Below are 24,943 nucleotides of genomic sequence, written 5' to 3' on the forward strand. Positions count from 1 at the left end.
GCTGCCACTTTGATGAGCGTTACAGAGTGAAAATTCATACCATGTTATGCATACATACAAAGGGAAAAAATGCAAGGAAGAGGATTTCTGGTTGGTGTGTGCATGCATAAAGGCTTGTACATAAATCATTTATTGGGGCACTGCACTCCCTGAGAAGATACAAAACAGCTCATGCTACCAACAACGCTGGTATGCTGCACTCAAATACCTTTCAAAGCCTGTCTTCACTACTCTCAAGGTATGGCTGCAGCACATGCAGACATACCTGGACTAGCTAAAATCTACAGCAGTGATTGTATCCTTTCAAGGGTGTTACAGGGTGTCACACTGGTAGGTGCATAAACATGATTCACAAGATAATCCCAGAGATTTCAAACAGGAATCCAGAGCGTTAAAAGCATTCTGAACTGTTGTGTTCTTCCTGAACAGAAAAATTACTCTATCATTTTTCCATAGCCAAAAAACAAGTGAAAACTAAGAGTTGACATTTTCTGAGGGGTGCCTTGAGTCTAACAAGGTTGAAAATCACTGATATACAGAGTTTTGGTTTTTCCAGTAGCAAAGATACTGCAACACAGACTTTAGTGCAAAGCAAACCTAGTCATCGAAATAGATATTCAGAATTCCATGCAGGCTTATACTACAGCCTGAGCTACCATGTCTTCAATGCTATCAATACATAAGATATTTACAATAAATTATAACTAGCCAGATATAGTTATATGGATTGCAACCAACTCCCTCCCCCAATTGCAATGTAAAGGTCTGTCTATATAGGAGTTTGTGTATAATCAGCTACCGTGTGAATTTACAGTGAACCAACTCCCCCACTAACTCTCCAAATGGATGCTTTTATCAAGCACTTGCAAAGTGGAGTGAGCTACCTTGCACAAAAGCATGTCTTCTCAATTAAAGGGACAGGATGCTCATAAAATCAGAGCCTTTGACTACCATCTGGCTGATCTCCCACAAATATTCCTAATGGGTTTAGCAGCCATTAGTTTATGAACTATTCAGTGCTGAAGATGAAAATGCAATGCTTTAAAAATGAGTGCCTCTAGGTATGCCATACTGGAACTTGTTGGGTGCTCAGCACTTTTACAGAAAAAGGAAGTCATCAAGCTACTTCTTTAGATGCCTGCATCTGGACCTAAAAACTTTACCTAAGAACCTTAATCTACTTTTACTAAGCAATTTGACAGCTGGGATTACAAACTGCAGTAGCTCTTGTACTAAAATGTCCTGGAAAAGAAATCATTAAAAACCAAAAATTCAAAAAAGTAAAATTTAAATGTGCACATGGTAAGGGGAAAGAAGGCCTGAGGAAAAACATAAAAGCAGGCAGATACTTGCAATGACATAACTATAACTCCAATCCCTTGCGACCAGTGAAACTTTACAATGAATTCCAGCTTCATATTGGTACAAAGCATTTGTTTCTTGCCCTGGTAATTTGTAAATTACTGCTTTAAACCCATCACTGGTTCCTTCAGCTAGTAGTCATTTCCAGCGTTGGTCCACGAATTAACAGCAAACTAGACCTGCACCTAGGATGAGTATAATTTTTCTGTGTCTTATTGAATGTGTACCTCCTGTGGGAACCCACACCAGGTCCCGCACAGATCCATGCTTCAGAAAGAGCCATAGGGCGGCAGGGGTTCTGGCAAGGAGGAATGGGGCCGCAGGTCCCAGCATACGTCTGTGCGTGGGGTGGTGCAGGACCCAGAGAGTCACTAGCACCTAGTGCCAACATAATGGGACCTGTACACCCAGGAAAATTTCTGCCAGGAGATTCCTCAGGTAGGCACTAAGGGGAATGGGAAAAAAGCCACCCTAAAGAAAACAGACACTGGGTATGAAAAAGCAGCTCCAATTCATACTGCCTATGTCACAGCCACAAATTATGGCACAACAAGGGGTTTGGGTGTGTGTTTTAACTTTATGCCACTATAAAAATATTTACGGTGGCACAAAAACATTTATGGTGGCACAAAGGCAATAAAAGGTAATGCCTGTATCTATCCACAGTGAGGTAGGTTTTCCAGAGGCAGTCCTACACTACAACCAGAAATGCAGAGTTCTGGTCTCTGTTCCCAAGCAAAAGAAGAAAAAAGGAAAGTGAGCATCAGGATTACTGGATTCTTGACTGTGAACAGAAAACCCAAAACAAGATTCATGTAAGAGAGACAAGATTATTTTCTTCATTAGGAAAAGCTAAGTTGAAGAGGTCATTCTTTATTTTCCCTAGACCAACAATGGAAATATGCATATGAAAAGTAGGTAGCAAAAGTGAGAAATTATAAATATATAAATAAAGTCCAGTGTAAACAAAGCCAGAGTGCAAGTAGATGAAGGGGAAGATCTTCAAAAAAATATACCATATTTACGTGAACCCAAGATGAGATTGTACCCCCCCCTTTCAACATGGGTAAGGTGGGGAGGGTGAAGGAGGAGACAGGCAACTGGCTCCAACTATGGCGCTGAGACTAGGTCTGGACCAGAGTTGGAGATGTAGTAGCCACCTGCCTTCCCACTGCCCCACAGAGCTTCCATTCCCTCTCCTCACCCCCACACCTCTGCCTGCCTCCACTGTACTGTCATACACATCCCCAGCTCCATTCCCTCCTGGACAAGGAGCAGATGGAAGTAGGGCCCCTGCCCAGCCATGCAAAAACATCCCATGGCCCGAGCTGCACTACAGCTGCTGATTGCCTGGGGAAGGGGAAAGAAAACCCATGTGCTCAATGCCTGGGAGGGTATGAAGCCAAGCCAAAGCTGTGCCTGACAGTAAGCAGTGGGGGAGGGTAGAAGGTGGGGAAAGAGGCTGTGGAGAACAGGTGTGAGGGCAGAGTCTGCAGTAGAAAGGCAGGAGGACAACCACTGCCATCCATATACAGAATCTAATGGGGGGGGATCTTAAATTCAAAGTCATCTTGAATTCAGGTAAATGCAGTAGTTCATCTCAAGTTGCAGAGGGGACATGTGGGGTGGCAAAGGGGGCCACCTGCACCCTCCAAACCACATGCCCACTGTGCCATTGCTTTCCCTACTATAGCAGTGGGGGAGCAAATTTAAGATGGCCCTCTGATAATTAGATTCTAATTACCTATTGTATATTTTCATTCTAATGCATGGAAATATCTAACAAATTTATAATTTTTCCATATATAGAACCTAATTTTGGGCAGGGGCATCTTAAATTTGAAGTCATCCTGGATTCAGCTAAATGTGGTAGTTCATCTCAAGTATACTTCCCACATACCTCAAGCAAGTCATATAAAATACACTATGTAGTTGGACAAAACAACAGAATTGAGTTCATCTGGTGCCTGTCCTATTATGGAGGGGGAAAAAAAATCCCAAAGCATCTTACAGAATAGCAAGCTATGGTTATAATCAATACATGAGCGGCAGCAGAAGCTACATCCTCAAATATAGTTCTGTCAGCCTTAGACATTACTGATGAAGTCATCATTGGCCAGAAATTAGTTATTCCCCATCTCTTCTCTTTGAACAATGGGGATTTTTGAACCTCTACCCAGACACTGGTGGAGTGTTAGCATTGGATACAAGCCCAAGTTCCCGTTAGATAACTATTTTCTATTGTAGCAGGAGTAGGAATTAAAGGTGACTGCGCAGCCAATATTATCAGTCACAAGGAGAATAACTCATTTGGTGCCAAGCTCATTCGTCACCCTCTCCTGAAATACTACAGTGAAAACTGCCCAAAACAAACAAAAAGAAAAGTTATTGTTCTGAACAGTCACAAGGAATGAAAAGTTCCTCTAAGGTGCAATTAAAAAAAGAGAAAAAAGAAAAGAAAAAACAACTGTAGGAAAAAGAATACTTTGCAATAAACTGAGATTATTAAAAAATGCTAGGTTGTCATGGAAATGGCTCGATGGGGGTCAGCCAGGCTCACCTCTGGCTGCAAGGCTCATTTGTCAATGCCAAACCACTGAAGAACACCACAAACATGCACAGAAAATTCATCCTCCAAATCCTTCCCACTCTCATCTAGCATACTGGGAAAATAAAGTTCTTTTCTCTGCAGAGGAATTCCTATCAGTTAGAAATGCACGTATTTAGTTTTGGAGCAAGCGTGCTCTTGTTCAGATCACAACTAGAAGACAAAACTCTTGAAAAGAAAACAGCACTCTCTTCTTGCCTCCTTTTCACCAGTCATCTTTTCTCTGGCAAAAAGTCAGATTATGTTACACTTCTGAAACTTTAAATTATTCAGTGTTTTAGTTCTCTTTTAGCACAACTGGCATTAACTGAATGGATCTCAGGATTAAATTCTCCACTCATTTTTCATTTATTCCATTACCTTTTGTTCCTCCAGGGCAGCCATATTTAGCAGACCAAATACAAACTGAAAAGGAGAAGATCAATTTACTTAACCAATGTCACTAAGAAGCCAAAGAAAGGAAGTAAATCTCAAAGCTATTTGAGGGGAATTTTGCTGACCTGCTCTGTTTAACTGCAGTGGTCTTTGAGAGCTCATCATTTTGGCATATTGCTACTGACCGAAGAAAAATACTGTAAAACACAGAGATAGCCCTAAAGGGCTCAGTTCTTTTTCAGTATCTTTTTCACCTACAGCAACCCCTCAGAAACAGGTCACACAATTCTTAAAGATACTTTATTGTTTTATAATCTCTAGACAAATCATGCCTCAGAGCTGGATCATATCCAGAGATGATTTTCAGGACTCCCTCTGGAATTCTTTTTCCTGAAACCGTTTCTGAGCGGATCATCAGACACAAGGTGGATCTATCACAGCTAGGAAGAGCAAGACTTTATAGGATGCAAAACAAATACTGAAAAATATTTTTGTTGGGCACATTTCAACTGCTGCTCTAGTGTTGATTAGTGGCATTATGCTAATCAATGTACTGGCTAAATAAATGGATTTTTAATTGTTGTTTTCCATTTCATCTTGTAGAAGCGGGCTGTACCTGAGGTGATGTAGTGGCAACATAAACTGTGAAACATAATGGCACATGTCATGGAAGCATCTTTATAGCATATTCCCTGTACAGTGCCTGGCACTTCACTGAGGACAGAGTGAAGGATTTCTTTGATGCAAACCTGTTTACTTACAAAGTCGTGCTTCCCTGAACACAGCAAGAAATCAAAATCAGCAGGAGACAGAATCTTGCTCAAAGCACCAACTTCCTTTCCAATGCTTTGCTAGCTTTTCTAAGAATCACATCCCCAGTGCCTACTCTGACCGTGTCCTTAAGTTTTCAGCCTCTACTTTTCTTTCATAGACAAGAACAGTCATAAAACTGTAACCTGTGAATTTCCTCTGCCCACATGTCTTACACATAGCTTTGTTTTGGGTAGTGACACATGTCTGCCTTTGGGATGAGGCCCCTATTTTTTCAACTATCTGATTCCATAAAGAAACCTATTGCAACTCCTACAACTATCCCAAGTGAAGGGTTACAGTTATGTGAAACCCATAAAAATATTGTTTGTCCGTTCTCCTAGCAAGGCTGAGAGAAGTACAGTTTCTGCATGTGTTGGTAATCTTTCAGTTCTGTTAGACTAATTTAGAACCGCTATTTTGCCTTTCTATGTACAAGAAGCAATTTATTTTAATAAGGTTTTCACAGAAATCCCTTGCTGTGTTCAAGCAATCAGAGAAAGCAATGGAACAGAGTGAAGACAAAAAACGCTGAAAAGTATCCAATATGGTAGAAAATTATTTTAAATTAAATACAAAAAAAATTCATAATAGTACTTTAATTATTAACATTTTTCAAATGATTTCTATTGAAACATAATTCTAGCTGTGTCATTTCCTCATTTTTCCTCTACCTCTTCCAGTAGAGGCAGTTAACATTAAACAGGTTGTTTTACAAGAATTAATTACCTCCCAATATTATTTTGCAGCTGTCTGACATAACCATCATCACAGATAGCAATTTCAACAGAGCACTGCAAAGATTTGGACTTTCCAAACTTGACAGTCTGACACTACATGCCCATGTCTATATAGAAATTGTTAAAAGCTGTCTAATTTTCAAAGGCTGAGCAGTTAATAGTTCTCAACCCAGTCACCATGGCCAGTGACTGTTCTACATCTCTGAAAATGATTCAGTGCCTCAAAGCTCATTCAGGTGCCTCAGTGTATGCCCCCAAGTTTGAAAGCTGGGGTGGGGGAAGTGAAATAGTGTCTGTGGTAGAATACAGAACCTCTTTAAAATACATTCCTATTTTCATTTGCTGGATCTTACTACTCAAAAGGGGCAAAAATGACACCATCTATTCCTTAGCCAGGAGAACAGGGTTTCTTTTTTTGAAAATCAGGGGACCGTTAAACAGAAGAGCCCTTTAATAAAAACAACTGGAAGTTTTCCAGGCATAAGCAAATCTTTAGAGAGCACACTTCCAACCTATATGCGCAAAAGAAAAATCATTCTGATATACTGTTTCAAACCTCTCATTCCCTGCCCCTTCCCCGCGCCCCATGCACTATCTAATGAACCTGACACTTTTCTGTTCTGAATTGTATTGAGTTCATTCTAAAATAATCTTTTAAAAAACAAAGCCTACCATCTTTGCAGGTCTTTCCATTCTCCAGGAGCTGCACACCAGTGGGACATGCACACTGATAAGAGGATTTGGTAGGAGACATCAAACATAAGTGGGAGCAGCCACCATTATTAGTTCCACATGGGTTTGTTGCTGTTAAATATAAATCACACAGATTAATGCTTTTGATAACTAATGACCTCACCTCATGTGTCAAGACGTATAAGGCTGCTAAGTTGCAAGTCATTGACAGCAAAGTGGATAAAGGAGGAAGTGATAAACACAGAATAACAAAAATTAGTTCCAAGTGTTGAGTATGTAATTACTGCAGCAAACTGCATCGACACATTCAGGTTTCCCTTCTCTGGGAAACAGCATTTAGCTTTAAGTGGTACTCTTGCTTCATCTTTGCTTTTATGTGTTTCAAAAACTTCCGAGCAGCAAAGTGAGAAGGACCAGGTATACAGACACACAATAGAAGCATGAGAAATTCACCAAAGGTTTAGGAGGGTGGTTATTTCATACAGCTACTGTTATTTGACACCACCAGTTAGAGTAACTGATTTCCATTCAGGAACATGGCCTTTTGTACGTAATACTCAAAAGGAAAAAAAAATTACAAATACCTCATTGCTTAAAGTGCCAGCAAACAAAGGTAGGGAGGAAAAGAGGAATAATACAACATGGTATCAGGATAATGATCGGAGGAGGAGGAGGAGGTGGAGGAGGAAGGGAAGACATTTAACGGATGTTAAAGAAAAAAGTAAAGAATACTCTGTGCCCCTTTGGATCTTCCCCTCAATTTTCTGCTTTGGAAATCATTGCATCACTCAGCTCCCTTAACTTTCCTGCCACTACTAGGCAGAAAGATGTATTAAAGACTCCTACAAATCAATTCCAAGTTGCAGTCAGAAAACAAGGAAAGGCAGCTTACCATTTGGCTGCCTCTGCTGGTTAAAAGCATGGATGTCCATTGGCGAAAAGATGTTTGAATGTACTTCGTGGAGGTCCTCCCCAGAGTACTTGTTGCAGGCCAGGATAGAATGTGTATTCCAGTCAGTCCAGTACAGCATGTCTCCAAACAACGTCAAGGCAAAAGGATGTGGAAGGGAGCCTTTAACCACTGCTTGCCTAATAGAGTTCAAAGAGTTATGGACATGTTCAGACATGATTAAAAGTGCTATGGTTTTCTTCTGCTTTTTACATTTTCAAGTGAAGGTAGCATTTATTTTAAAAAGTTTTACACTGACAGCACTGCAGACCAAAGTTTTCTGTCTATCCATAGAAAAAAAAAATACATTTACAATGTAGCTGACATGAAGAATCCATTTCTAGACTTGGGAGAACTATTCCACTAGCATAAGCCATTTTACTGATGCTCAGAAAATCATGAGCTGCTAGCTTTTATGTGTATCAAGCTCCAAAACTATTTCTTGATACTACTAGTCTAGTATTGGTACAGCACGAAATCCTACTAAGGACAGAGCATAATTGCAAGTCAGGCCACAGAGGCCAGACTGTAACCTGCAAGTAAATAATTTCAGTCACTTCCAACTTCAACACAGACTTAGAATTGATGCAGAATTAAATCCAGTTACCAAACACAGGGATGATCCGTCTCTTCTGGATTTATAATTTTCAGATTTGCTGTAGTGTCATACAGTTAATTTAAGTGTTTAAATACTAAAATTATAATAATTTATTAAGAATGGTTGTTTAAAATAGGACCATTAGCAGTGTCTTCTACTGAGCTTCCTCACTAGTAATGACATTTCTTAGCAAGGTGGCCACATTGTTTTCCCATGTTGCCAGTCTTCAGAACTGGCATTTGCTATTTATTGGTGGGAAATGTAGAAGTGGATGGAAGCTTGGGCAACAGCAACCACAAGATGACTGAGTTCGAGACCATGAAGCAAAGAAGACCCTGGATTTCAGAAAAACAGACTTTGACTTGCACAGGGAACTGGTGGTTAGTATCTCCTGGGAGGCCAATCTAAAGGGAAAAGGAGTCCAGGAAAGCTGGTTTTACTTTAAAGAAATCTTACCAAGGGCACAGGAATAAACCATCCTCATGAGCAGGAAGACTAGCAAGTATGACAGAACACCAGCTTGGCTTAACACGGAATTCTTCAGCGAGCTAAACACAAAAAGTAAGCTTACAAGAAGTGGAGACTTAAACAAATGACTAGGGAGCAGTATAAATGTAATCAGAAAGGCCAAAGGGCAACCAGAGTTGCAGCTAGCAAAGGATGTGGAAGGTAATAAGGAGAGTTTCTACAAGTATATCAGCAATAAGAGAAAGATCAGGGAAAGTGTGGGTCCCTTATTGAATGGGGGAGGCAACCTAGTGACAGAGGATGCAGAAAAGACTGAAGTACTCAATGCCTTTTTTACCTCAGTCTTCACAGGCAAAGTCAGCTGCCAGACTACTGCACCTGGCAGCAGTTTGGGGAGGAGGTGAACAGCTAACAGTAGTGAAAGAATTGGTTAGGAACTATTTAGAAAAGCTGGACAAGTACAAGTCTATCGGGCCAGATACACTGCACCTGAGGGTGCTGAGGGAGTTGGCTGATGGGACTGCAGAGCTGCTGGCCATTGTTTGAAAACTCATGACAGTTGGATGAAGTCCCAGATGACTGCAATAGTGCAAATATCTTTAACAAAGAGAAGGAGTGCCCATCTTTAAGAAAGGGACAGAGGATCTGCAGAACTACAGACCCTCACCACAGTTCCTGGAAAAATCATGGAGCAGGTCCTCAAGGAATCCGTTTCTAAGCTTCTACGCACTTGGAGGAGGAGATGATGAGGAACAGTCAGCATGGATTCAACAAGGGCAAGTCATACCTGACCAACCTAAATGCCTTCTATGACGAGATAACTGGCTCCGTGGATGCAGGGAGAGCAGTTGATGCAATATACCTTGACTCTACCAAGGCTTCTGATAACCATCCCCCACAACATACTTGCCAGCAAGCTAAAAAAGACCAGGCTGGATGAATGGACTGTAAGTTGGCTAGAAAAATGACTGGACTGTTGGGTTCAGAGAGTAGTTATCAATGGCTTGATGTCTAGTTGGCAGCCAGTACCAAGTGGGTTGGTCCTAGGGCAGGCTTTGTTCAACTTCTTCATCCATGAGCTGGAAGATGGAATGGGGTGCACCCTCAGCAAGTTTGCAGATAACATCAAGCTGGGACAGTGGCTGGGGGAAGACATGGGGGGGGGGGGGGGGACAGACCTGTATATATGCTTCACAGTAGTACTAGGATTCATAGAGATGTAAACAAATTGGAGAACTGGATCAAAATAAATCTCATGAGGTTCAATACAGATAAGTGCAAAGTCCTGCACTTAGGATGAAACAATCCCATGTACCTCCACAGGCTGGGGACTGAATGATTAAGTAGCAGCTCTGCAGCAAAGGACCTGAGCATTACAGTGGACAATAAGCTGAACAACAGCCAACAGTGTGCCCTTGTTGTAAAAAAGCCTAAAGGCATACTGGACTGCATTAGTAGGACCACTGCTAGCAGATCGAGGGAAGGGATTATTTCCCTCTCTTTGGCACTGATGAGGCCACATCTGGAGTACTGTGTCCACTACAGAAAGGATGTGGACAGGTTAGACAGATTCCAGCAGAGGGCAATGAAAATGGTTAGGGAGCTGGGACACATGACTTCTGAAGAAAGCTGAGGAAACTGGGCTTATTTAGTCTGGAGAACAGAAGACTGAAAAGGGATTTAATAACAGCCTTCATCTACCTGAAGGGTCGTTCCAAAGAGGATGGAGGTAGACTGTCCTCAGTGGTGGCAGATGACAGAAAAGGACCAATGGTCTCAAGTTAAAGCAGGGGAAGTTTAGGTTAGATATTAGGAACAACTCTCACTAGGAGGGTAGTCAAGCACTGAAACAGGTTACCCAGAGAGGTGTGGACTCTCCATCCTTAAAGGTTTTTAAGACCCAGCTAGACAACCTTCCTAACTCTGGCAGCTCTAGGAGCTTGAAAGAGCAGGAGTTGGGGAAGGAAAGGGTTAGAAGGGTTCAGAAAGAAGAGAAAGTAGAGAGAACAAGCAATGCTCTATCCCATGGCTATTATAAAACAACCAGCGCAGGGGTCAACTGGGGATATGTGTATCGCCAGGGGTACTTGAGAAGGCCCTAGGAGGTACGCGTGGGTGGGCGGGGACAGAGCATAACCATGCACCATCCCGTGCTGCTATGCTGCTCTGCATGTGGCTGTGTGCCACCCTTCCCTCCACCCCTGCATCCAGCCACCGGGAGTACACTGATCCAAAAAGGTTGAAAACCCCTGAACTAGCAAATTGCCCATCAAGACTGACGGCGGGGGGGGAGGAAGCTTGCTAACCCTAACCATAATTCCGCCTCCCCATCCCCGGTCCCACTGCTGCCTCCTAGGAGCAGGGTGGGGGAGAAAGCTTGCCCCGCTATCTTCTCCTGCCAGCATCCCACACCGCTGCCTCCGAGGAGCAGGGCCAGGGGCCAGGCCCCCCACCCCACCATCATTGTGGCACTTTGCCGTGCCGCCTCCTGTCTGAAATGCTCTTGGAACACTCTGATTGGTTGTTTCAGTAACCAGTCAGAGCGCTCCAAGAGTGTTATGGCCAGAGAGACACATGGACTAAGCCCTTTATTATATTAGAATTGTTTAGTATGATCTTCTTAAAGAATTAAAAGGTTTTGGTTTTGGAAAGAGGTGGGAGATATGGGGGGGAGAATGATTCACAATTATTACTTATGAAAGGTACTGACTAACCTGACAGTACCGGAGAGTGATAACTTATCTTTAACTACTGTACATTACTCACATTAGGGAAGGTTTCCCACAATGTCCTGCCAGCATGCTACACTACCAATATGTGTGAACTTCACATAAGAGTAAAACTGGTAGTTGAGTCTCAACATCCATGGTGCCCTGGGCAACCTTGTATTTTGGTACCGTAAGTCAGCAGCGCTGCTGCAAGCAGAGGCAGAGAAAAGTGGGCAGGGGTGCGGGGTGCAATCTGGCAGAGAGGCAGAGCAGTACGGTGCACCAGGCAGGTAGGCACTGCTGTTGCTGTGAGGGAACAAGGTAGGGGGACTGGAGCAGGTACCACCCTGCCCACAAGTGCCCAGCCCAACTCTGCCTGAGCAGCAGCTAGAAGCAGGGGTTGGGCTAGACTGGGCACTATTCCTCTTACCTGTGGCAGGGATTGCCCAGGGTGGGGAGGACAGCACTGCTGGGAGCGCAGGCTCCTCATACGTGTGTGAGTGCACATGTGGTGTATCAATGACCATGGCGCCCAGAGCAGTCAACTACGTTTCCCACCCATAAGGCTGGCCCTGTTGGTGGGAACTACTTCCAAACCATCAAATTATCAGTGCATGCTTTATCTGAACAAGTAATGTGATGGAAAAAGGCAACATATCTCATCACTGTTCCACTATTATTTGATTCAACTGCAGTAGTCAACTGCTACTTCTGGTCAAAAAGACATAGCAGAGATATGAGAGCGCGAGTTGAAGAGGGCAGTTTTATTAGCCCTGTAGACATCACTGTGCCTTCAACACCACATAAATCAAGTAAATGTTTAATGGCCCTAAACAGATAAAACGTCAATAATCTCTCCTAGTATAAGAACTACAGTAACACACTTACACTGAAAAACTTTAAAGGTGGCTCTCATTAAAAATGTTTACAATGCCTATTCTGTTTTAACTGGGAAGGGAGGGGGAAGGAGAGAGATGGGGAAAAGAGAGAAACTGAACTTCTGTGAAACTGAATTCCACTTATGCTGTATTTCACTATTTCCTGACTACAGTGGTTATATTATCAGCATGGTAATCAGACACACAGTAAAATTAAGAACAGATTGTGCTAAGAACTGTGCTATTGCCTGCAGAAAATTCCATTCCAATTTAAACTTCACATTATTTTATTTTCTTAAAATGCCGACATGGTACTTTGTAGGGAAATGGGATGAGAAGAGACATTATATGGCCACAGAACTTCAAAAGCAACTGAAAGAAATAGTGTTTTCTGGTTAAGCATCTGCCTACCCTATACTGAGAGCAAAAAAAACCCTCTTCCTCCTGGGGATTAAGGCATCTTTAAAAAAAAAAAAAAAAACCAAACAAGTATATAGCACATTTTGTACAATCATGTTGTCTACTCGTGAAAAAAACTAAAGAATCTAAACAGTAAAATCTGCAGAAAAATGGCCTTTTTACATCCACAGGCTTGACTGGAACTTGGAATTCTATAATTCTCTTTACATTTTGCCATCAAACCCAGAATCTAAATTCCAGTTTAATTAATATGATCTGTTAAAGACAGAAAATATATAGAGACTTTAGAATAAATACACTAACTAAAAATAGAATTAAGGATGGGATTTCTCTAAAATTTCAAAGGGAAAATAAATGGACTACAATATGCAGTATAATAATAAATCTAACTAGATTATTGCACATCTCCTTATTAAAAAAAAATTACCTCACATCCACTATATCTTTAAAAGTCTACTATATCTTTGTGATAACACTAACTCTGCCTAAAAATTTGATTCCAATATGTCCAAAGCATATTAGGTGTCTACAGACACAATTAATATGTATCTCTCCTATTTGTTAAAATTCCATCTCCACAGCACCAAAGACTCCCCTCTTTTATTTATATCACATATAACTTATTTGTATAGATTTAGATTAAAGGTTTCCAGAATAGTATAATGAATACTGAAAAAATCTAAATTTTCATTCAGTCAAAGCAACATTTTGCCTCAGTTCATTATCTGACCATTCCAGAACATAATAGGACAGCTAGCAATTCTCCTGAAGCATGAGCTAAAACTGTTTAGAGAGGAGGTCAAAAAAATTGCACAATAGAATTCTGGGCTGAAAAAAAATTATTGACAGAGAGGGAATGGTACAGCCACAAATTGGTAATCATTTTTCAAAGATCTTGGCTGAAACTACTCTATCAACAAATATAGCATATGAATGGAGAATATTTGGATATTTGGTGGCATGTATATTTGCGTTCCTTTTTCTCCATATTTCTTCTTGTAGTAGCCAGTCTTACCAGAGGACTGGTAAGAATTTATGCTACCTATATGTATAATTCCCCCTCTCAATACCATCTCTGAGAATCCTACACGTTGCCTTCTCCCAGCTGATCAGAGAGAACCAAACCATCTCTGCAGTTAAATTTCAAATGCAAATGTAAGAGGGAAAAAAGAATCTAGGGCCCAATCTACATACCATACTAAAGGCTTGATTAACTAGTTAATCACACCTTAAGTGGTAACCCAGCCACAAGTTCAGTCAATTAATGGCATGATAAAAAAAGGAATAAGCTGGCAAGTTATTCCACAAAATGTGTGTGGTAACTTTGTAGCTGCTTCTTACCATGCCATCAATTGAATGTGTAGCCAGGGACCCCCATGGCTGGGAGCCCCATCAGCTGATCAGCACTTCCCACTGAGGGGGAGCCTGAGGACTCCCAACTGTGGGGGCACCCCCCCCCCCCCACAGCTGGGAGACTATACCTGCTGCACTAGATCCCACACTAGATTTCATCACACCTTTACCTCAATGTGCGGAGGGGCCCTAAGGACCCCTCACTACTACATCATCCTCACTACTACAATATTATATATGCTAAGCAGCAAGAAGTATAAAAGATAGTTCAGATTATTTTAAAAAACATGACAAGTTGATGCTATATTGCACACATGCTATATTGCGGCAAGTGACTGCATGGCAGAGCTCCCACGCCCAGTGCTGCCGCACCCGCATCCCCCCCCCAGTAACACCCCCCCCCGCCCCAGCCAGGCAGCTTGTCCCAGCCCCAATCCCTCCCCACACCATGCCCCTTAGCTCCCCTAACCCCAACAGACTTCAAAGCTTTTACTCGGTCTCCCGATTCAACTCGGATTTGGAGATTCGGTCCCTAAATCGGGCATAATATCTTCCAAATTGAATCAGCTACTGAAGCTTCGCATAGCCCAAGTGGCCACCCAAACCCCACACTGAGTCAATTTGGCTTTCTCCACACCAACTTTTTTCAGGCAGGCTAGACCTTATGGGCAACATAAATTGTGTGCTGGACATGTATAAGATTTCTAGTGCTAAGAATGATGCATGACAGGCCCCTTTTCACACAGTACACATAACCACCTCACCTCCTCTCCAGAGACCACTTCTTTCTAACCAGGCCAAGAGGTGGGAACATTCCTTGGTCTGTATGTACCAGAATGCTTATCCACTGAGAGAACAAACAACTATGGCCATATGGTTCTGAGCTAATATGTGAAACTCTCCCAAAAATTCATTGCCTTTCTTATGATCCCAAACTCTACCAGCTACCCAAACATCAGAATTTAGGAGAGAGATTATGGGATTATACGTTAATAAGTAATTGCACATATGCTGGCAAACAAAATTCACCGTATTAATCTAAAGTGATGGTGCAGTGTCACAGAATTAGAAATCCAACTCATAATCTAGAGGAAAACCTTTTCTGATTACCCATGCAATTGTGAATACATTCTTCAGGGGGTACTACTAACTCATCTCTGCATTTTCTGATTATTAACCTATTACAGGCTATTATACCTCTGACATACACACTGGATCTGTTTCTACTTAAAAAAAGTTTGAGACTGCATTGCCATCATGGATTCCATTATTTTCATGGATTTTTTTTGTTAAATCTGCACAAAAGTTGGGTTTTTTAAAGATGTATTTTCTAACATCATTGCTACATGAACAGTTGCTTGTATTTTAGGCCTTGTTTTTTGTTTTTTTGGTATGTCGGAAGTGTGAGAGAAAATACTCAACAGTGACAAACTTACACTATACTAATTGAAATCTTTCATGTCAAAAAAGTTACTGTTTATAGGTTCTTTTAATTATGCACAGTGCTTGAAAAATCTCCAGGTTATATACCTGTGATACTGGGCATTTTGGAATATTTATATGCAGGTTGGGGTACCACAATTGACCCAGTTCTACCAAGAATCCCAGATACCAAGAAGCTAAACTCAGGGATACTACATGGGGATAACCACAATTAGCCTGGTGAATTCCAGTTTCTTCATGCAGGTTGTTCTTCTACCAGCATGGTAAAAAAAAAAGTTTAAAAAGTAATTTAGAATTATTAATGTAGCTGTGTTTTCAAAGATCTTTTCCACTACTGCAACTGTTAGTGCAAATATCATTGTCACCCCATTACCACAGCACAAACACAGTTCTAATTATCTTAAAAAGGAGATAGCAAAAGTTATTCCTTGGATAGGTATTTTACAATATCTCATATTTCTCGGCTTTTCTTTAAGCCAAAACTCTCACACAGAGTAATACAGTGGTGATGAGAGCTTCACCAATAGAGCTGGTAAAAATGGCACACACAAAATCTCAAATTTTCTGTAAGTCTTAAAATTGTATATAATTGTGTAGCTAGACAAAAGCCTTGGTGGTGCTTTAAGAGCAGAACTTACAGACTTCGCCTTTGGAAATCAGAGATGAAACAGTGGTTGAAAACAAAGTAATTTGGTGCATCACAATTTAGCTAGAAAAACCACTATATTGTTCTGAATGGTCAAAAGAACACTGCTTGAGGAAAGTTTAGCATAGGATATTATTGTACCTCAGGTATGAGATAAATTGACAGATTAGAGACAGAAAAGGCTAGGACTGAAAGTATCTCACTTGCTTAAAAAATAAGTGTTGCTCTTCCCTCATTCCCAGGAGCACTAAAAGTACATCTGTCCAGCAGCATTGTGCTCAAATAGCCAGGCTGCTGCTAAACAGGCTAGCTTGAGTACTGTGAACAGTACAGCCATATTAGTGCAGTGATCCATCCATTCTACCCGAGAAGCACGAGAGTAGCTCTGGTGGCGCCAGCATCTACTGCTATACTGTTTCTGGTACCAGGCTACTTCCTCAGAACCAGAACAAGCATCTGTGTAAGGCATGGCCTTCTGCTAGGTAGGCATTCACTTAAAAGTATTTTTAATTTAAAAAATTGTATTAATTTCTTTAAGTCAGTTTTCTATCATCTATGCCAACACAAAGGAATTTTTTAGAATGACTATTCATTTATCAGCCACTCAGGTTACATTCTTGCAACCTATTTTATCTGAGGTACCAAAATGTCTACTGATTATTTTACATAACCATTATTCTTATTTTAAAAAAATCCTTTAAGTTTGGTCTAAGAAAATGCTACTGGCTAAAATTTTAGGACAAAGCTGGAAAAAAAATTAGAAGCATATGTGTGTGTGTGTTCTTTAGATTAGATTCCTAAAATTAAATCATCTACAGTTCTGTTTATATTAAAATACATTATACTGGTTTAAAAGCCTGAGGCAACCTTTGTCAGTTATCTGTTCTAAACATTTCCTACAAGACAGTCTAAAAGCATATTTTGCTCTTCTACCAGTGTGCATCAGGCTCTCTTGCACCTTGCACATTGGATTCATACAGGACCCACAAACAGGCACCCTGTTATGGTTTTATACTGATTCTAGTTATTCACTATGTAAACACTCAAATCCAGACAGCTGGAAACAGCATCTCTCCTGCTCCTTTCTAAAAGAAAATGCTGAAAGTGCCTAGGGCAAGAATAAAGGAATTAGCTCCAGAGCTGTGCCCAAGTTAATGTGATTAATTAATTCTGCCTACCTAGAGTTCCCTGGCTGTTTTAATTAAATACAGTTTTCTTTGCACATTATTTTGAATTGTCAGAAAATGATTTGGTGTTCCATTAAAAGTCACTGACTTTTAACCCACAATATAGCTCCATCTCAGGGACTTGTTTTTATTTTATTTTACCTACACAAAAGCATATAGCAAGTAGAGGTGCACAAAATGTTATATATCTTGTACATAGCAATTAAATGTACAAGAGGATGAGAAGTTCTCTTGTAAATGCTGAACTTTACATCAAATCTGCAGCTTACTGTTTGAGTACATGTTTTTATGCTTGAAAGCCTCCCTGCAATACCAGCCTGCAAACACTTCTCAGGTTTCTGACATTTGTTGAAAGTGTTTTTTCACAATGGTCTCTAAACCCATCTCATTAGCACACAAGCTTCCTGGGGGATCATGTAAGTGTATTTCCCTTCAGCCAATAATGTGTTAACTTATTAATTAGAACTGCTGCTCCAGGGTAAAGGAAGAGAAAATTAATTCAAGAGCTGCCTTAGCAGGCCAATCTATCTCAGTACTCTACTCACAGGAGAGCTGTCTGCGATTCAGCTTTGTTTAATTAGTCCAACAAAAAAAGCAACTGTTCACTCTGATAAGGGGAGGGTAAGAGCTGCAAAAAAACAAAAACATTCCTTTCACAGACCAATTTAATTTCCGAACTATTATTTTTCCAGTATGAAAAATCTGTTCATTTAAAGATGAAGATTTGTTCCTTTCTCTTGCTGGCAAAGCAAGGGCATTCTTAGCCATCACCTTCTGCACTATCACTCTTCAATTCTAATGAGTGCATCACTGAAGCAGCTAGGACTAATAAGTCCCAGGGCTAAAAGTCAACTACAACTGATTATTTAAAATATGCTGTACAGATTTGCTAATGAATTTATTATCAGGCTATGAATTCTGCAGGCCAGGCCTACTATTAGCTATTACTAGATGAATACAGTATTATGAAGAAAAGGTGTCATGGGGCCTCACAATTTCTGCTGCATAAACCTGCTGAGTCTAGGGGGAACTCATCTATCTCCCCTTCTACTGAGTGATATAATCAGAGTTTGTTGCTTTCTTTCCTTCCTCTTCTCCCAACTCCTGTACCTCCCTGTACCCAGGGAAGGAGAAGAATGTTGAAATCAAGACAGCGGATAAATGAGGCACAGCCTCATTTTGTTTGCTACCTAGTGCAAGACAGCATTAGGCTAGACTAATGGCTTTCAAACTTTTTAGACTCAAAGCACCCCTTATTAAACTAAAGGAACCCCTATTAGACTTAATACCCATCACAAAATGCCAGCTCTTATCTTCCACTCAGTTCTTGATTATGGAAAAAATAAGACCATTTTTTCTGGTTGCAAAGAACTCAAGAGGTCGCATCCAAATGAGCGTGGACATGCAGTATATGGCACCACAGACCCGTCTGTGATGCCACACACTGCACGTGCACATATTCCCTGTGCTGCTACCTTGTAGCGTGTGTGGGGGGGGCGGGTTTGACCTCTTCCGGGGTTAAAACAATCCACAGCAAAAAAAAAGTGGGGCGGTGCACGTGGCAGCATCACACACTGCCTGGTCAGGCTCCCAGCTGCAAAAATCACAGCTGCAGCTTCTTGAGGCCTCCAGGTATACTTGCTGGGGCAAGCAGAGTTGCTGGCCTTAGCCTCCCCTACCCTACCCAGGGTAACCTGCTATGTGCCAGAGTCCATGTGGCACAGGCATTCCCCGGGGACAAGTAGCAGCAGCACAAGTTGTACTGCTGCTACTTGTCCCCAGGGAAACAAACGGCTGCACTCATCCGGACATGGCAAGCTGCACACGGTTGTATCAGAAATCAGATCACTATCAGCCGATATGCCTCCTTAAATATTGGCTATGAGTATCGGCCCCCAAAATTTCTATCGGTGCACCCCTAGCAATTACCAAAGAATCTGAATACTGAGATTCTTTACATGAATCCTAGACATACGGCAATTTAATTATGTGCCATATAAGTTCCACTTTTAAACAGCTATCTTCATCTCCATACCCCTCGGTGCGATCCCTAAAAACAGTTGTTTGGAAATAAGCCAAAATGCATTTTTTAAAGTAATAATACAATCACAGTGATACACAGTGTATTTTTCTCTCATTTCTCTGCTGTCTATTTCTGCAATGTCTTGGTATATATTCTGTCTACAAACTGATTCCAAAAGGCATCTTACAATGGAGCTTGGGCCTCTGTTAGTTCTCTGAAATGAAGAAAAAATGAGTGTTCCCTTAAATGTTATAAAGAAGTGTTTTTTTCCTTTTTATAGTCAATATTAGAAATTCAGGTCTTGACTGGGAGACTAGTAATACAACATCATCACAAGAAGCAAGACAGAGAAAACTGAATACACTACAAGCACATGCCTTCCCTATACTGGTAAAAAAGTGAGTTCTCAAACCACTATTATCTCATATTTGGGGGGAAAAAGGGGAGGGAGGGGGACAAACAAACTGTAGGCAGTTTTTCTGAGTTTATTCAGCATTTCCCAAGTCTAGGTGGAGCTTAAGACAGGGGTGGGCAAAATGCAGCCCAGGGGCCAGATGTGGCCTGCCAGGCCATTCTATCCATCCCGTGAGGCCCCTAAAAAATTTAGAAAATTAGTATTTATTCACCCTGGGCTGCCTATCATGCAGCCCTCAATGGCTTGCCAAAACTCAGTAAGCAGCCCTTTGCCCAAAATAACTGCCCGACCCAACTTAAGAGACTGTGATGGGGGGGAGGGGAACAATTCTGGAAATGACTTTGCTCCTGCAAGATTTCCTGGTTTTCCACAATAAAATGGAATTGCAAAAACAAAATCCTGCAAAAAACATGGACAGAGACACTGACAAGTCTCTGAATCTTTATAGCTTCCATATATGCCTGGGGGAGGGAGGGAAAAGGGGTGGCACAGGAAAGCATCTGCACTTCTGACTGTACCTCTTTCCAAGTGGTTCCTGCTACTGAGGTAGCTGTTGATGGAAGAGAAGGTAAAGAAAAACCTGTGTTTTCAGGAGAACATATTCACATCAAATTAGATGCTTTAAGTATCCATTTTGACCACTGAGCATCCTAACAATAAAATCTTTAATATAAATCCCTATCATCAGGCATAATTTCCCCTTAGACGCTCTCCAAACTACATGGGCAAACCTACTGACCATTCTGCACACATCCCTTTCCAGTTATATATTTTGCAATCAACATTCCCTCTAAGGAGTAGCAGTCCGTGAGCGCGCTGCCTCGGTCCAGCATGGGACACTTATCAAAGGGGGCTGGGGCCTGGAGGCCAGAGCCAAGAGGCTGAGGCTAGAGCTGAGAGGTTGGGGGCCAGAGGCTGGAGCTGGGGGCTGGAGCCGAGAGACCGGGGCTAGGGGGCCAGGGGCTAGAGCTGGGGGCTACAGCAGAAAGGCTAGGACTAGGGGCCAGGTGCTGGAGGCTGGAGCCGGGGACTGGAGCTGGGGGGCTAGAGACTGGAGCCAGGAGTCAGGGACTGGAGCCGGGGGCTGGCATGGGCTCTGCCGGCTCCAGGGAAGTGCTCCACTCCCCTGCAGCAGGACTGCGGAGCAGAGCACTTCCCCAGAGCCGGCAGAGCCCATACCAGCCCCCCACCCCAGCCTTGCCTCACCTCGGGGAGGAGTCGCTGCCTGCCCCGAGTGAGGCTCCGCTGGCTCCGGGACACTGCTCCGCTCCCCCGCGTGGCCTTGGGGGGCATGTCCCACAGTGCCCTGGAGCCAGCAGAGCCTCACTCAGGGCAGGTAGCAGCTCCTCCCCGAGGTGAGACAAGGCAGGGATGGAGACTGGGGTGGGGGGCTGGTGCGGGCTCTGCTGGCTCTGGGGAAGTGCTCCGCTGCCCGGCCCTGATGCAACCCCAGCCTCTCCTGGTGCGCAGCCTTGAAAATGCTGTGCACGGCCACGCTTCTAGTTGTGCGCAGCCACGCACGCGCGCACCTTAGAGGGAACCTTGGTTGCAATAGTATTTTATTATAGTAAGTCATTCCTTTTTTCTCCTATCCAAAACCAGCAACATATAACAAGCAATTTGAAAAAAAACAATAAAACATGCTCCATATTTACTCTATTGGCCAAACAGGGTGCGATCAGAACATCTGTCATTTGGAGGTGTTAACAACTACACAAATGCTGGCCATTTCATGATTGCAGGACAAGTCTACCTTTAGCCTGTAGTTTTTCTGGTGGTGTCATGTCCCATGTGATCACCAAATATTACTTAACTGGGTTTCATGTCTACTTCTTCAGAAGAGATACTGAATGCAATTTTTCTTGGCCTCAATTAAATTCCAATTAGAACATACTTAATTCTTCCCTATGTTAATCACGAAAATAAAAAGCTACTATATTATAGACCCCAAGTACAATTATGTTTGATTATATCCATTTTAAGACATTATCTGACAATTTGATTTCTGCCTCTTTCCAGCCACCAATACAGCACAAGTGGGGTAGTCCTTCTTTTTGATTGGAAAAAGCACCACCTGTATCAATTTCTTTTTTCTTTTTTTTTTTTGGTGCTATGAAAGCACTCTTCTGCTCCCCCCAGTCAAAAATTCCATAGTCATTTTAAAAAAACCCTTAAACTACAAATATCATTGCAAGTTGTGAATTGTCTAAACTATTTTTTATCAATTTATGGCAGGCAACTGTCTTATCCCTTCAGACAAAACATCATTTAAAAAAATACTAGATAAAACACTGAAACAGCCAAACCTTTGCTCTACTAAGAATGTATTTGGCAGAAGCCTGCAAGCCAGCCATATTGCAGTTTTTATCTTCTGCTTTACAGCAGGAAATCATGGATTACTAAGAGATACCATATTAAGACACTGGATGTGTTTTATACAGGCTGCCTACATACCTAGCCACAAATTAAAATAAAAGAAAGCAGTATCTGTGCAGCAGATACTGAAGTTCTTGAGAGGACCTAATTAATCAGGCTAAATTTATGTTCACGCAGGAACAATGGGATGTTTGTCTGGGAGAAAGGAAATAATATTTTATTCCTGAATAAACAAATTTAAAAAGCAATGCAAATGCTCTAAGAGAAAAACTTAAAAGCGTTATGCTATACAACTGGAACGGAAAAAATACCTCCACATAACATTGCAGGAATAAACAATATGGAGGAGGACACTAGCGCATGTAGTAAAGAAAAGCAGCATCCTGAAAGTACCAACAAACAACAGACCATAAATGGCGGCATGTGACCCTCATAATAGCAATGATACAGCAAATTAACACTCTCACACTTCTTTGGAAACGTTATGTCCTAATACTGTCATGAGCAACACCTAAGATTATAGGACTGAAAAAGAAGAAAACAACAGCCCATATTTTCTGGGTTGTTTATTTTCAACATTTATCATTACTTTGTAATTATTATGGAAACAAAGGACAGAAGATCCATTTTAAAAGATTAAGTAAATATTTCTGTATAACCATATAAATCCATAATTGGGCTTGTAGTCTCTTTAAAGATCACTTCCTACAAAAGTTATGGTAATTTGCCTTCTGAATAGAAACAAATTAAGACATATCCACCAGTGTACACTCAAGTAATCAAGTGCATCCTTTTTTGTTTGGGGTTCGAGGGAAGGGGTTGTTTGTATTAACAGTCATAGGAAGTTTCAAACAGACTAACAATAGGATAACCTCACTGGTTGGAATCTGCTGCTACAAAACTTACATATTTATAAAACAAAACCTATTAGGAAACCAACCAAATGAAACTAAAACTTACCGATGACTTCCATCCAGGTTTGATTTGTGGATGAAGTTCAGTTTAGCATCTGCCCAATAAAGCTTCCGTTCTTCATAATCCAAAGTCAGTCCATTTGGCCAATATATGTCTGTGTTGATTATAACAGAGCGGCTTGAACCATCCATTCCAGCACGTTCTATCTTTGGCACTTCCCCCCAGTCGGTCCAGTACATGAACCTATAATTATTTGAAAAAAGAGAGACAAAATAATGTTCAAATCTATACTCAAATGGTTCAAGGTATCTTCCAGTCATGATGATGCTTTAACTGTCATTTCCTCTGCAAGAGGCAATACCTCTATACCATAGTCTACTGGGCAACCTACGGTACCATCCATCTATGAGACAGAAATAAACTTCCCTTCAGGTTTTTCCAAATATATAATACCTTTTCCCCATTGCATCTCTTCCTTAACATGGGTGTAATGCTTGGGGAAATTCTACAGACCTTGTCTAGAACCTAATTTTCTGGACAGAAGAAGCATGAACAGTTTTAAAATTATAGCATTTTAGAGCTGTCCCATTGTAACAAGTTTCTTTCAGGTTTAAAGTTACTGCAGATTGACTGCATTTACCAGAACAGGAATGGACAAACAAGAAAAAGAGTTACATTGGTTCAGATGACACATTCTTAAGTAGTAATGTCACTCCTCCCCTCCTCTAAAACTGGGTTAGTGTTACATCTGTCCATAATCCTAATGTAGCTCAAAAAGAAGCAGAGATTGCAAAAGTGGAAAGGAAGAACAGAGGAGATTTGCACGTTCACACCAATTGCAGGGAGCAGTAAATGGATTTGACGGAAGATAGATTTGTATTGGGAGACTGGTTTGTAATCAGGCGGGTTCTTCAGAAGGCTTCCAGGCAACATGTATGAACACAGGATTTACCTTGTCTATATTGGAGGTAAAACCTTAATTAAAATCACATGAAATGCATTGTTTAAGATTGGGGAACAGAGGTTTAAAAAACGTGTCAGTAGGTGTTAACCATTTAACAGTTAATGCAGACAAATACTTTTAAAAATATGTTATTAAGTCATAGTTAATCTATGAGAGGAACCTAGGAAAGTCAGTGAGGCCCTACTATGTGAGTTGCCCTCACATACAACAAAAAGTATAATCACAATTCCTCTTCCTGATGGTAAGAGGAAACAGATCAATGTTCTGGTACCACAACTCAAGACTAGACACGATTTGCCCGTAAAAGGAATAAAAAATGGGGCAAGAACATAAAACAGGTGGATAAGAAAGTCAGGCTAAATTGTGTCAGTGAAGGAAAGCTGAAGCTCTTGGACCCTTGCAGCACAGAGCTGCAACTGGTCACTGTATGGCATCCACATGTGAGAACAGGACCTGGCCACCCATGATTTAAACAAAAGCAGACTAAAACACATTTAACAAACATTTGCAGATGAAGTTATTCTTGGCAGAGAATTATTTTTCACAACCACAACAATAAAAATGTCAGGAAATTCCAAGTCATATTTTTATTCTTAATCCATGTCTTCAAATTCAAATGTCTGTTTTATACAATGCAGTATCTGGAGATGGAAATGAAACATAACAAACACAAATATTGCCCAATTCCACCCCAAATGAATCATTCTTTTAAGAAGTGATTTTTCTATCTTAAACTCAAACTTGGACACTGCACATTGGTTTCAAGAGAGAATGTGTGATATTTCTACAGGTATATATGAACACTGCGGAGGAATTACTTATCTGTTTTTGGTGGGGGGGAAGGGAAAGAAAAAAGAAATCCAAATTTATTTACAAGAAAAAAATTGTTAAACAGCACCTTAGGCAGGTTATCTGTCCAAGCTATCTAACATCTGGCTAAACTACAAATTTAAAGAAATTCTAGCAATATTTCTGCAGAGACAGATAAAAATAATTCAACTTTGTTTGAAAA

The 24,943-nt window shown here is 41.2% G+C and overlaps 1 protein-coding gene across 1 annotated transcript in view; it reads right to left on the reverse strand.

The window, feature by feature from the left end:
* The window catches only part of LRP6 (LDL receptor related protein 6), a 187,863-nt gene that overhangs the window by 76,550 nt on the left and 86,370 nt on the right, over positions 1–24,943 (reverse strand). The window contains exons 3-5 of the mRNA XM_090043831.1: positions 23,013–23,210; positions 7,481–7,677; positions 6,568–6,699 (exon numbers count right to left, since the gene is read on the reverse strand). Coding sequence (XP_089899957.1) covers positions 6,568–6,699; positions 7,481–7,677; positions 23,013–23,210 — 527 coding nt within the window. The remainder of the gene's footprint in view (positions 1–6,567; positions 6,700–7,480; positions 7,678–23,012; positions 23,211–24,943) is intronic.

Source organism: Crocodylus siamensis, chromosome 4 (assembly GCF_052110815.1).
Source record: "Crocodylus siamensis isolate JL-2025a chromosome 4, ASM5211081v1, whole genome shotgun sequence".
NCBI lineage: Eukaryota > Metazoa > Chordata > Crocodylia > Crocodylidae > Crocodylus > Crocodylus siamensis.